Source organism: Castor canadensis, chromosome 14, assembly GCF_047511655.1.
Source record: "Castor canadensis chromosome 14, mCasCan1.hap1v2, whole genome shotgun sequence".
NCBI classification, from domain to species: domain Eukaryota; kingdom Metazoa; phylum Chordata; class Mammalia; order Rodentia; family Castoridae; genus Castor; species Castor canadensis.
In genome coordinates this window covers 85,685,965-85,701,100 of record NC_133399.1, presented here as the reverse complement: position 1 = coordinate 85,701,100, position 15,136 = coordinate 85,685,965, and the positions used below count along the sequence as shown (strand labels likewise).

Genomic DNA, 15,136 nt, shown 5'->3' with positions numbered 1-15,136 from the left:
GGGAGCGTGTAATCTCACACAGACAGCAAACAAGTCATATAACTGGTCAGAAAAAAATCACAAGAAAATTCTCACGATTTGAAATTTCATGTAAACATATCTGTTTTTAAATCCATGGTTAAGAAAATTTTCTGTACGTCCCTATGATGGTCTCAAAAGCAATTTTTTCACAAATAGAGTGGCATTTCAAAGTATCCATGTTCACAGAGACTGAAGTTATTTCATGCCAAATGTTTTTCTGTAACTTATTTCAGACTTTACCATTGAAATTTTTGCAAAACAGCAATAGCATTTATTTCATTCACTTTGTAAATACTGCAATCCAATTCAAAAACTCCTCAACAGAGAAAATAATTTTTCCTTTGTCAATCTTGGTCACAAACTGCATAAAGGTTTCTATGCATTTCAAGAAGTTCCCACACCTTCCCTTTCCCAATAGGGCATTAGACATCTTCATCTTTTTCAAACAAACAAACAAAAAATTCCAGTATTCCTGCTTTTTTTCTTTTTCTTTTTCTTTCTCACTCTCATTTTTCCAGGTCCTTTCTTCCTTTCTAGTTTCTTTATTTCCTCCCTCCTTTCCTTTTTCCTCCCTTTCATTAGCAAATTCAAGAGTTAGTCCATGATCCTTTTTTTTTTTACTGTTGTGCTCTCTGAGGAGCATGAAATTTAAATGTATCATCAAAATTAAGAAATTTTATTTTGAAATGGATTATCAGCCTGTCAGTCCAAAGCCTAGGACAGAATGAAAGGAAGCTTGGAATCCCACCTAATTCCTTGTGTCTTTCCTTTCTGTGATAGCATAGCGGAAAGCAGTGGTTGTGGAGTGGAAACAAGGGAACAGAGGATATGAGTAAGTAAAGAAATAATCAGGGACTAACAGTTATTGCTTAAGATAAGTAGACAACACAAAGAAACAAGTAGTGACTAGGAAAAAATGCAATATAAAGGAAATATGAAGTATGAAGAATGAAGTGTACTAGGAGTTCCATTTGTTATAGATGAGTACTTAAATATATGTCACTGGCTCCAAAGAAAAGATGGATTTTTGAATGATTAAATGAACATTGTGACATTTTTTGTAGGTTTAAGAATATTCTCAATAAAGAAATTCTTCTGAATCTACATATATATTCAATATAAGGAACATTAATTTTCAGAATGACTAGAATATATGGCTACCTTAAAATGATGAAAAAATTGCACATTATTGGGACAACACACTAAACATATTGTTATAAAATCATGGTGCACATTGAAACCTCCTGAAAACTTCTTTTCCCAAAGTTACCAATGTTCTTTCTGAAATTAAGTATTTCTGTTTGAGAGAACTTAGAATTCTTTCTTAGGTAACTATTCATTTTTAGTGGATTTTAAATTTTTTATTGGTGTCTCAGTTATTTCTATCAAATAAAAAGTCACCATTATCTGTGTGGGCAACCATGCTTACAGTTTGACATTATAATCACCCTGATAGGTGAGCCCATGGCAGCATCTGAGCATTTTGACATCTGTGCTTATAAATTTGTAGATGCCAGCTCCTGGTGATGTCAGCCCAATACCTAACCAAATTCTATCATAAGAAAGCCAGATAATAACAACAATTAGAAATCAATTTCTGCCTCAAAGACTTTTTTTTAGATTAAATACAAGTATTTAATCTAAATACTGGGAGTGTACAAGAAATCTTAATTTTTGTTGTTTAATGAATATTTGCATGGTTTTGTTTTTTTTTTAAAGATATTTACATATAAAAAGTTCAGCCTTCATGTGTTACCACCTTTTTTTTGTAGGACTGGAGTTTGAACTCAGGGCCTTCAGCTTGCTAGGCAGGAACTCTACCACTTGAGCCATGGTTCCAGGTCATGCGGCAACCTTTGATAAGAACAAATCAGGAAGAATGATGCTTTGAGCTATCTACTTTTGCAGGCTTTAAGAAAGAGTTCAAATAACACCATAAAGGAGATTTTTTTGTTTATAATTTCTTACATGGAACACTTTTAAAAAGTAGTGAATAACTCTTCTTAATAAGGTCACCTGATCTCAACTGATACCACAGTTATTAAGGATGTTATGCTTTTGATTTCCCTCTGTAGTTAGTTCAGTACAAACTTGGCAGTATTAGAACCAGGACTTTATATACAATTTTAATCCAACTCCTTCCCTTCACAGATTAGCACTCTGAGACTCAGAGGGGTTGGTGATTTGCTCAGGGACACAGTTAGCTGAAAGCCAAGATTAAACACTTAGTTTATGATTTCCAAACAAGTGCACAGTTGTATTGTATATACTTCTTTAAGCAATGAGTTGTTAGCTATGGCATGAAAAGGTTGAATAAAATTTTGGATTACATTTCCATAAGTTAATAGTTACTCCCCACTTAAAAAATATCCAAGATAGCAAAACTTCAAAAATATGGACAAATGATTAATTTTTAATTTATAACCCTATAATTATAAGTATTTTATTTTTTAAAGTATCACTCACTTCCTTATATAGCTATTTGAGTATAATATTTGAATTTTAGGATAAAGTAATGTATTTATTCAACACCTTCTGAAATTAATCTACGATATAAAAATCAGACAATTTGAAAAGTATCCTTTGAAATAGCTCCTAATGAAAGCTCAGACCTTGGAGATGGGATAGTGATATAGAGAAGTGTGAACAAGAGAACTCTGCAGTTCCTAAACAGAGGAACACAGCAAATTAAGCGCATAAGGAGTTTCATAAGACTTGGCATTGTGTTAAAGCAATTGCTACAATATGAATCATCTCACCTGATATCTCTGCCTCTTCTTTATCCCTCAGTAAGTGAATTCCTTCAGGAACAGATAAACCCCAGAGATAGTCTAGACTGCACGCTTGTGAGTTCAAGACCCTCTTCTCCCTGAAAGTGCCCTCTCAGTGAATTCAGTCTGACATTTACACCACTCAAACTTTTCTTGCAATTCTCTTGTAAGTGGTGTGCATATGGAGGACAAAGGTTACTTTAAAAATTCTAATAAAGAGATAAGGGCAAAATAGTTTCTGCTTGGTAGTAAGGGAGGTAGGGGGAGAGAGGGAGTGGGAGAAGGGACGGGGCAAGAGAAAGGGGGAGAAATCACCCAAACATTGTATGCACATATGAATAAAAGAAAAAAACTCTAATAATATCATCAGTTTCACTTAACCAGTTAGTCAATGTTAAAACTGCCTTCAAAAAACAACCAAAAACCTGGAAACTAAATCTTGTACAACTGCTTACCAAAACAATTTTGCCTTCAGCCTTTCAAACTGAATATACACTATTAGGTTTCTGGACATAAAATTCTGTTTATAAACTTTCCAAGTTTTGGATATATTAACTGCTGCTATAAGCTTCCAGTATTTTTTTTTCAACTTTAGCCTTTGGATCGACCATTAGTGTCTTGGGACTGTTTTGCAGATTTTATGCACATACTTGGTGTAATTTTTAGCATTTTGCTGAATCATGTTTGCTGATACTCTAAACAACTGTTTAACTTTATCTCTAGTACATCGTAACTGGTTATACAAAATCATATTCATTACAATGTGTTGAAGTGGGACTTTTATGGTCCACATAAAATTGTCTGCAAATATCTCTGGTGATATATTACCATTGTCCATGCTACTCTTGAGTGGAACCAAAATTATTACATCTCCAGGGACAAATTTAAATGTTATTTTTCTGGCATGCTTCTGGTTTAATTTTTGGTTCATTGACCCTTCTCACTCTCTTAGTTCTTGGTTTACAAACATATTTTGAGAAAAACAGAGTTGAGATTGGTTTTAGTCTAATATGTCATTGAATCAGGCTCTAATATTCTTTATGTGGTCACAGGAAGCTTACTGAAACTTAAGATTTTTTTCAAAATTAGCTGAAAGAATTAATATAGCTTAAACATATTGAATCTAAAAATGATTTACCAGGCTGACAGTAACAGATTATATAATGTTTATTTTCTTTCAGTTTTGGTTCAAAATGAGATAAAAAATGGTTGACCTGAATTTTCGTTGAATTTCAAAGAGGATAGACATTTTTCCAGACTAGATCTATAACTCTCCATCAGATGGAAAGAGGTTATTTATTTTGATTCCAATTTTCCTTCTGTAATTATCCCTAAATTTGTTCTTTTGAAGAAAGTTTAAGAAGCCTAGCTATTATCACATTTACTTCTTCCTCCCCTCTCCCTCTCTTCCTTTTTTACCTCAAGTTTGAATGCTAGTGAAACCTTATCTAGTAGGCAGAATGTACAATGTACATGTCTACTTATAGGCTTTGACTAATCTTTCTTAAAAAGTAGAAGACTTTTATGATAAGAAAATTTTGGAAGACTGCTTTCTCTTTACTTTCTAGAACATGAAAAAGTCTGACTTTATAAACTGGATGTTCATGTAGTATAGATCACACAATTCAAATTCCATAAATGTTGTTTGTAAAACCCATTTTAAAAGTCAATATTGAAACTGCTCAGGATATTTTTAGGACTTTAACTTCCGAATTTTATATTTTGAAAAAATTAGATGACTTATTTTATAGCAAAACATATAGTTACTAATACTTTTTATTGCACTGATTTTTCATCTATACCAATTAAAATGGTTTGAATATATTTAATCTGTGGCCTCCTACAAAATTATCTTTACATAACTCTTACAGAATATTTTCTTCTCTCAAGATTATTTATATATAGTAGCTATGTCACACAAGTATATAACTAATTCTGTGACAACAAGCAAGCCACTTGCTTTGTTGTATTTATGCAGGTGAAATATTTGTTCCCAGAGAAAAGCATTTGAGTTTCATGCCCTTCAGAACTGGAATATGCACTTCAGTTGTGAGGATCAAATGTTTCCATTTTACCCTATATGAGAACTTAAATGTTATTTCTAATTTAAATGTATTGGGTAGGAGTACTTTAACTTACAAAAATATGTTAGCTAGTCAAAATAAGTTAAATATTTGGAAAATATTTCTCTTAGAAAATATTTTAAAGCTACTTTAATATATACTGAAGAATTTTATATCAAGTTAAGAGTCTGAATGCTCTCAGGGCACTAAATAACATACAAAGTTGACTCTCGTAAAATGTTCTATGCTGATTCATTTGGTTATAAATTCAAAGGTATTGTATGCTAAAATGTTTATAATCATTAAATATATTGAGATGAATTTAAATAGAATGTAATGACACACTGTGTCCTTCTAAAATTTCTCTTACTTTTTTCATTGCGATCAATATTTAATATCTAGTCAAAGAAAAAGAAAACGAATAGGGGGAAATCAATGTTTTCATGGTATGAGTTTTTGCTGATAATGTAAGATGGTAATGGATTGAACTTACCAGCTTATAATACAATTTTATTTTATTTTAAACATATTTTGCATGTTATAAAAATATTGATCACAGTAAGATTTACCAATTGTTATTGCTATAAAAATGAATGCAGAAACAATATTTTTAGTGGAAATAAATTATATAGTCATTATTTTTTCTTTTTTTAAAATCACAAGGGAAAAGCCTCAGCTGCTTGGTCATTGGCAGAAAACCAGTCTTTAAAATAGGCCATTTGCAGATGAGTTCCAGTTCATTTCTATAGTTATCTTATGGTGGAGGAAACACAGACTTCGGTCTTTGTTACCATGGCCCCATAGGGTCTCTCTGTTCATAGACAGTTCTACGTGGCAACAGTTTTCATGATAGGAACATGATGAACTGGAAAGTAGTACAATATTAGTTCATATGTGGTCTTTTCCAATATGAAGGGACACAGCGACATACTTCTTCACTAAATGAAAATCCTGGCTCGCAATGCTTCAGTCGATTTGTACATGGTCGTCTGTAACAACTAAGAAAATAAAGAGGAACATGTGTGTTAAAGACTGAGACAATGGCTTCATTATGCTACTTAATATTCTTTTATATTTTGCTAAATTTAAACTAGAAAAATTATTAATTTTATCATAAATGTGTTCATAGGCTTATTAAGTTTGTACTTAGACTCACAAAATTATAGAGAAACAAAAAAGCCTTTAAAAATATGTCTTGCTTGCTGATATAACAAATGAAATGGTGGTATTTTACAAGCTTTAGTTCTTTTGAAGTGTTTTCTGTTTTGTGGATGAAAGCAAAATAAAACAGAAATTTTGGAAGTGAATATTTAAGGTCTGCTGATTTACTGTGATCACATAAACATGGCAGCATTTGTGAAGTCTGGGACTTGTATGGATCCCAGACTTCTAAGCAATTAAACCCAGTCATCTTGGCAGGAGTGTGGCCCTTACAGAGCAGCCCCACCCTCACTCTTGTATTTCTGCTTGGCAGCTGCGTGCGTAATGATGACTAACTCTCCTTTCTCCACCTGAGCTCTGTGTGAAACAGATCAGTCTGAGGCAAAGGAGGTAGAAATACAGCACTCATCATTGGGGGTCCCTCCCCTTCCACACTAGACTTCCAATTTCCAGTGGCAGGAAAGGGACAAATTACTAAACTTTCAATGTGTTGGTAGTTCTGTTTCTCCAGTGAATAATTGGCGGTATCTTTGAAGAACTGTTTGGAGAATGAGTATGCCTAACATGTGGAATGAGTATGGAGGGAAAAAATGCAAGACAGCTTGAGGTGAAAATCAAAAGTGCACTATAAAAAAATCTAAACATTTTCTTAAATATAAATTCACAATGATATCATGAATGTTGTTCCACTACTAAAAAGGGACACAATTCTTAATGGTCAATGAAAGTTGCCAATTAAGGCAATAGACTAAAAAATATATACTCTACTATTCACATATTATATCATATGCATATAATTAAATTTATAATGTTTTCTCTTTTGCTCCATTTAATATGAGAAGACCTGGAATTATACTCTTAGAAAAAAGAGCATACAAAGAATTGCAGCAAATCGAAAGTCTTGCAGCTAAGGGCGCAACTCAGGAGCTAGGATTGCAGCTCAGTAGTTTAGCACCTGCTCAACATACATATCTTTCTGGATGTATTAATGCATTTTTGAAATATCCTTTTGATAACTGGGGTAGGAATATGCAAGTAAAATTAGAATACAGTATATTGCTCAAAATATTTTAAAGAAGAAATATAAAGATTCCTGTAAGATCCTCTGCAACAATAAGAATCAAATCAAATATTTAATCAAAAATATAATCAATCAAAACATATAATTGATGAGGTATCTAGACTCAATGAAGTCTCTTTATACAGTAGCTAATATGACAGATCTTCAGAAATGCAAATTAAAACAAAAGCACAAAACTCCTGAGAATCAAAAGACAGATTCCACTTACTGAGAAAAAAAGTAAGGTGAATGTTAATGAGAATATTAAAGCATATATACACTTAGAGAGATAAGAGTTTTATCTGTTGAAGAGGCATTATCTACCCATAAAGAGTGATGGAGGAAGAAAATCCAGTGAAAGTGATTAAAACAAATGCTCTGAAAATTTAGTAGACAACCAGGAAAGTACAACCTTATATGAGACAAAGAAGAGATGTGATAAAAGAAAAAGGCAACAGAAAGGACATACTATATAAATACAAAATTATCCATTGGATCTGGCAGCTAAGAAGCTAAAAATAGTTTAAATGGAGCTTTAACATGGATGCTTGAGTAAATGGGAGATTGAAGAGGGGAAACCCAACACTTCATAGTGTTTAAGCAGCTTGGAAAAATGCTGATAAAATAGAAAGCAATCAGGGCAAAGGAATATAGTGCTGGAGTTACTAAGTTACTCATGTGAGAAGGTCTAACTGCTGGTGCAATGTTGAAAACAATATGGGAGAAAATGGTTTACATTACAGTTCATCCTATTTTCTAAGATTAAAGAAGAATAAATTCAAACATTAAAGTGAAAGTCATTGAGCCTAATGACCTTATTTAGTTCTTGAAAAGTGAAACAAAACCAAGGCTTAGGAAAGGAGTCTTGAGTAACATTTAACATCATATTAATTTGCCTCTAAGTTTATCAAATAGTATAAAAATTTTAATTTCTAGATAAAAATCCTGCAGTGAATGGTATCATTTCATATTTTATTTGCAATGTTTCCATTAAAAATGTTTGCACTTGGAATGATTTGTCCTAAATTACATCTAAGGGTATCAAAATTTTTGGTGGATGCAAGTGTAGACTGCCTGGGTATATTCTGAAATATATATATAAGTATACAATATAATACACAAGTCTTATAACTCATTTTTAACACCACTACCTTAGTCTATGAAGAAAGGATTTAGAGTGTATTCTGAGCTTGGATCTGGTTTTGGTCCCCAACACTGTCTTGCTTTTTTGGGAGCCCAAGTGATTTCAATGAAAGTTTAGCATTAGTTTAAAGATATCATAATTTGTCTCCCGGATTTTATTGGCCTTATTCTAACAAGCATCTGTTAGTTTGCTCTTGCTGGTGGAGTGGCTCAAGTGGTAAGAGCGCCTGCCTAGGAAACTGCTTTTTGTTGAGATCATTTTGTATTCAGGAAGAGAAATTGATGTTATTCATGAAGATTTCTTACCTGCACGTTTGATGCTGGAACTTCTTTCCTTTTAAGAAGCATTTCTGTGGATTTTCTGTACATTCACAGGCACATTTTCCAGGATTTAAGGGTTGATTTCTTGGGCAGGTTCTTTTGCATACACACTGGCATGTGTTTTCATCAAATTCTCTGTTGGGCCCGCATGAGTGGGGGAAAAGTTTGTTTTTACAGACACACTGGCATGAGTTTCTGTCTAGTTCTTTGTGGGGTCCACAGCTGGAAGGCTGAACCCCCCCTTTGCAGACACACTGACAGGTCTCTTCATCCAACTCTTTGTTGGGTCCACAGATGTCATGAAATCCATTTGTTGAGTCTAGACAAACACAGACAGGACATCTTCGTTATATCTTACTTGGTTGTGGGTGTGGTGTGAAATTATTAAGTGCACGTTAGAGGATCCCCTTTTTATGTTTTTCATTAAAGGAATGTGTATTAACATGGGCATGTTCCTTTAGAAGGAAGCTAAAAATGATATCAATATGACATCATCTCAAAGAAGGATGATCAGAATATTATATATGAGGGTATAATATTAAAATATGTACTAATTAAAATATAGCCCAGCTATAGACCAAAATATTATTCTACTTACCATCTCCAGCACTTGAGGAAAAAAGAAAATCCTGCTGAGCCAGGCATCTGCAGATGTGATTATTCCATATGTAATTTGTGGGGCAAGTCTTGTTGGCTGCCTGACACCTTTGGAGCAGACAAGTAAGGCTGAGCAATAGTGTAACTTGTACATAGGAAGGATAATTTCTTTCTCATGTTTGTATCGCAAAACAATATTTGCTTATAAAAAAACTTTAAAATATATAAGAATGGATTGATGAAACATTAATGTCCACTCTCAAGAAACACCCATTCCCACCTGCTGTCAAATTCTAATACCTGAGTTACCCGTGTTAGTGGCATAGTCTTATCTGACTCTATTATCTTTTAAATACATTTATTTGTATAACCACAGGGTTTTACCTTGTGAAAAAATGTGTAAAGCCTCTTATACTGCTCTGAAATTTCTTTTTTCCACAAAGTAGCATATTTTGGACATATTTAAATGTTATTTCACAAAGTTCTTCTCCATTATTTTTAACGGCTACAAAATATTTCAGAATAAAAAAGAATGTAGCATTTATTTTGTTAATCACTTATGAAACTAAAGTGCTTTCAATTTTGGCTTTCTTAAATAATTTTGCAGATATGGTTAACAATCATATATATGTTTACAACTTATTTCTGAAGCATAGATTCCTATACTTGTAAACCCTCTTTTAATGTCAAGTTTCTACTTTGCATTCTACCAAATAGCTACTGAAGAGCACGTTATGCTTTGTTGTTCTGACCATCTCTTTCATCTCCCCCCCCATTTTTTCTTACTTTCCCTCCTTCTTCCCTCCCTCTCTTTATCCCTTCCTTCTTTCCTTCCATCTTCCCTTACTGGTTTCATTAAAAATTAAGAATATATGGGCTGCACTCAGGCACAGGAATTACTCTATTGATGCTCCAATTGTTCCACTGTTGACTAACACGGAATCCTTCATGTTGGACTGACAGGAGTACTCTAGTTTAACAGCTTTTCTGCCCTCTGGGATGAACAGACATCACCAGCTCACCTGTTCATTATCTCCCCCATCCCCGGAACCAACATATCTTCGAGGAGTCTTATTCTTATTTTTTGGAAAACTACACTTAAAGGCTATCATTTGGAGCCAAGTGAGTCCAGCATCATGACGTTATGTTAATTCCAGACCTTTTCAAGCTAGAAAATGCCAGCACATTCCTGACTGCTTCATTAGCTAATGTCTACCCAATAGAAAGAGTCTGGGCTTTTAATATCCTAACTTACAGAGCATATATAAACTCTCATTACTTGATTTGTCAACAGATGTTGGTGTAGATGTCAAATGGAAACACTTAATTTACACTTCTCACATCTTTCATCTTAATACAGTATCACTAACAACATTTCATGGTTGAAGAAGGTTGAGTTATATTAGAAATTAGTAGAACATAAGAATCATATGTAGATATCTTAAAAAATGCACTGAGTATAAACAGCAGGTCACGTGCTTTGGATGTTCTAAGAAAAGTCCCAAAGAATTGTACTCAATGTAATGATAAGCTTGTCTTTAAAAGTAGCCTGAGGTCATTTATAGCACCATATGAAGGAGTTTTGACAAAATAAAAAGCAAATGGGCCTCTTTTTTTGTTGTTTTTGGAGACTGGATCTTGCTATGTAGCCCAGGTTAACCTAAACTCTTAAGTGCTGGAATTACAGATATGCACCACCATGTCCAGCTTGTAAATCTTCATTTTGCAGCTCTGTCTACCTTCAGTTTGAATACCATCTCTGAGGATTCGTCAAGTTTCTCCTACTCAGAGGGCTCCACAGCAGCTCCAAGACACAGAGCATCTCTGACCATTCCTTTCAATGAGGCAGTTTGCCTGAACCTGGCCCCTGTCTTTTACTCATGCAGTCACCTTTTTTAATTTCTTTTATTTATAAGTGCCTTAAGCAAATGGCAGTGACTGCTTTAAGCCCTTTACCCTCTTGACCTACTTTAAGGGTCATGTGTCCTCTAGCTTGATGAAAACGTCTATCATGGGGTATTTTCCTGAATTTACTTTAATTTTGACTTTTTTGTTGCTGTACATTATTTGCTAGGTCATGTCATAAACTACAGCTTTTCATATACCATACAAACAATCCATGTAAATGCATATGAAGCAACTGTGTTTTCTAACAATAATAATTTGCTGGATGACCAGGTAACAATATTTAAGCATTTTTAGATCCTATCAAAATACTATGATATATTGCGAGAACTTTTATACATGTCACAATGTATCCCCAGTACAAGAATAATAACAATAAGTTCAAAAAGTAGAAACAATCCAAAAAATAGTTTGTTACTTTTGTGCAGGCTTATTGCTTGTTATTTTGCAGGTAATCAGCTGTGTTTGGGGCTTATCTACAATGAATCACATTTTTTTCCCATTGGAAATAATAAATATGTTTTTGGGGCAGATTATTGATTTCAAGTGCAATAACTCTGCATATATTTTTAGGAGCAAAAGAGCTCAGTTTGTTATTTTCAAACCCAACAACATTACTGGCATTTTAACTGTAAATGTTTGACTTTACATTAACAATTCCATTAAAATCTTAGCTTCTAACAATCTTCATGGAAATATTTATTTGACTTAACCTGTATATACTATATGCCTTTTTGTTTTTAATTTTAATTTTGAAACTTAGAAATATTTATATAATTACTAGAGTTAAGGCTATGAGAAAATATACAATCAGAGGTCATTCTGGTTCATAACCTCAGCAAGCTGTTAGCTTTCTGTTTTTTGGTTTACATCTTCAGTATTTATGCAGAAAATGCAGATATACATGTGTGTATATAACTTTTGTTATTTTGTTACACAGAAGATACAATCTATATATGTTATTTAAAATCTATATATGTTGTTTAAAATTCTTAGAGCATGTTACAGCTTTCTAACTTTAAAGGAAAGCATTCATTACAGGATTTTATCATTATTTTCATTATTAATGAGCATCTATTGTTACTGATATATTTAGACAGTGTTTATCAACTTTCAAAACCAGTATCAAAGGTTTTGTATCTATATAATATCCAAATTTCAGCATCTTCCTATCAAACTTGATGCAACTTATGTTTAATTATTTAATAGTATCTCAGTTAATCCTGGCTGCATGAAACTCCTGTCATTCTTCTGTAAATAATGATAAAACCCTTTGCCCATGAGGTCTTTGTGTTTAACTATGCATGGTTTATTTGACACACTACCACATTGACTTTACATGGGCACAGTGGTGGTAGCAGGAGAAAGAAAAGTTTTATTCTGCCAGTATGGAATTCATGCTATCATGCCTTAGCCATTGCCTTTCTAACCATTGGTTTCAGCCCATTAGTGCATCATGAAATAAATTACATAAGGAAGAAAACACATTTTCTAATATAATAGAATGGCACATAAATAAAATACAAACTATTACAGTATATGTGGTCACGATTAGTCTTTGTGATTTTGCTTAAATTGTATACACATAAATATGCATATGCAAATCCTGACACATCCAATCCCCTCTTCCACATGTGTGCTATATGTGTGTGTGTGTGTGTGTGTGTGTATGTTTGGTTGTGATGTGAAATATATTTGTTTTTAGTTGCAATCTACACATTTGACAAAACACAGATCTAAGATATTTAAATGGTAGAGTGACAAGAACCACCTTACTTGCTGGCTTCCATTATATTGGGGAATGGTTAAATATTCTACTTCAGCAGTATCTCTTTTTATGTCTGTGTTTCAGTTTAAATAAGTATAAAAATTGTCCTAAATAAGAATGAAAACAAAATAATTTTCTAACTCTCATATAGTCAGGAAAATTATAGTTTTCTCTTTAATGTTTCATAATCTTCAAAATATAAATTCCAAATTATGAACTTTATTGCAGAAACAAATGTAGGAGCATATTTCTGAAACTGTAATACAAAACTGCAAGATGTCTAGCATTACAGGATTAAATAATGATTTCACATAATCTGATTTCACTAGCTCTTTTGCTCTGCATGTTCATGTTGAATATAATAGAGAACTCAAAAACACTTTAAACTAATATTGTATCTGAAAGGCTTTTGGCACATACTGGGAATTGAACCCAAGGCCTTGGACATGTCAGGCTGATACTTTACCACTTGAGCCACATGCCAGCCCTTTTGTTTATATTTTATTTTTGAGATAGTGTATCCTTAGCTTTCCCCAGGCTGTCCTCAAATTCTCTACGCTCCTGCTTCATTTTTCAACTACTTGATTCTAGAACTACTACTCATCAGTATTAACACATTTTAAAGTTAAAATTTAGAATCCTGCTAGATACTATTGAATTAAAGAAACACATATTTGGATAGAATGCTCAAAGTTTCTTAGCATTTAAAACTTCTCATGTCCAAAACAGAAATACATGTGTGGGGGGGGGAGGGGTGGACAAAATTTCTAAAATATTGTTATTTTAGAATGAAAAGAAACATGATGGTGGCTAACAGTTCGCACATGGTGCTTATTACTTTAATCTCTAAAGTATTTTCAGAGTTGAAATTTTTATCCAAGAGATGTTGTTAATGTATGTATACATATAAAAATTTTTACAAAGTTTCAGATCCTGTGTTTATAAAGCATATTGCCTCAAGACACATTTTGTCTACAAAGCAGAGGGTTGCACAGTTGTTGGTAGAGTAGATCTATGTTGAGAATCATGTAAGCATGATTCTCTCCCCACACAACTTGTAATTTTTATGAATAATAAAGTTACTTTTATAAGACTTATTTCATTCATTTTTTTCAAAACTTCATTCAACTTTGGATTGGTAGCTACTGTTTTTTGCTAATTAAAATCAAAGGACAAGAATATAAGGATATACGTGTTTCTCAATGTAGAGAACAAGACCTTTAACGATAAAGTCAGTCTTATTTTGCTATTTGTCTCTCCTTTGAAATTTAAAAAAGATAAATGTGCACCAAATATGTTTTGTTAGATCATATTCTAAATGTTAGGTAATAGTTACCACTTTATACTTTGAACATTGTAGCAGGCTATTTTGTGCATGCTATTCTTAAGACTTTCATCTTCTCTATTTTTTGGCACTGTGATTTTATATACTTGGAGATTCCTTGACTCCCCAAATCCACATATGAAGAACTAAAACATACTACCACATTTTGTTTGGCATAAGGTAGAAATGAGCTGAAATGTTACTCTTTTTCAAGTAACTACAATCTTTGTAATACATTTCCTTTGTATAAATTAATTACGGTGATATATTTCCAGATTTATTGAAGCATAATTGACAAATAAAATTGCATATCCTTAAGGCATACAAAGTGTTGCTTTGATATGTGAAATGGCTGATACATCCAAACCAATTAACATACTCATCACCTCACATAGTTACCATTTTCGGTGATGAACTCAGTATCTACTCCTTTAGCAAATTTTAGCAGCAATGCATTATTATTACCTATACTTTGCACCTGCAGTGACTGGAGGTCTTCAGAATTTATTCATCACAAAAATAAAAGTTTGTACCCTGTGATGAACATCTCATTTCCTCACACCTATCCCAAACTCTAGAAATCACTTTTTACTTCTCTGTTTATATAACTTCTGTGATTTTAGATTTCACATAAAAGTGAGATCATGTAATATTTGTCTCTCTGTGTCTGATTATTTCAAAGGTTAATGTATATTATAAATGGCAGAATCTTAGTAATGTCTTATTGAAAAAAGTTTAACTGCAACTTGATTTATGCTAAACTACATATTTATCTACTTTACTAAATCTCTCTTTAGCATATTTCATAGATCATTCCAAATGAATGATAACATAATTTGTACAAATTCAAACTATTAGCACTTAATGACTGTTCAAAAAGCAAATTATTTCTATGGATATGAACTCTGACATTAATCAGCTACTGTCATGGGCAGCTGTTTTAATAAGGTAGTTTCACAACAACCCAACAAACTAAAATTTTACTGGCTAGGTGTCATCTGT

General features: G+C 32.9%; 1 protein-coding gene across 1 annotated transcript in view; it reads right to left on the bottom strand.

The window, feature by feature from the left end:
• Window positions 1-2,564: 2,564 nt before the first annotated feature.
• The window catches only part of Vegfc (vascular endothelial growth factor C), a 112,199-nt gene continuing 99,627 nt past the window's right edge, over window positions 2,565-15,136 (bottom strand). Inside the window, exons 5-7 of the mRNA XM_020153148.2 lie at window positions 9,139-9,245; window positions 8,526-8,859; window positions 2,565-5,853 (exon numbers count right to left, since the gene is read on the bottom strand). Of these exons, the coding sequence (XP_020008737.1) occupies window positions 5,739-5,853; window positions 8,526-8,859; window positions 9,139-9,245 (556 nt within the window). The 3' untranslated portion in view covers window positions 2,565-5,738. The remainder of the gene's footprint in view (window positions 5,854-8,525; window positions 8,860-9,138; window positions 9,246-15,136) is intronic.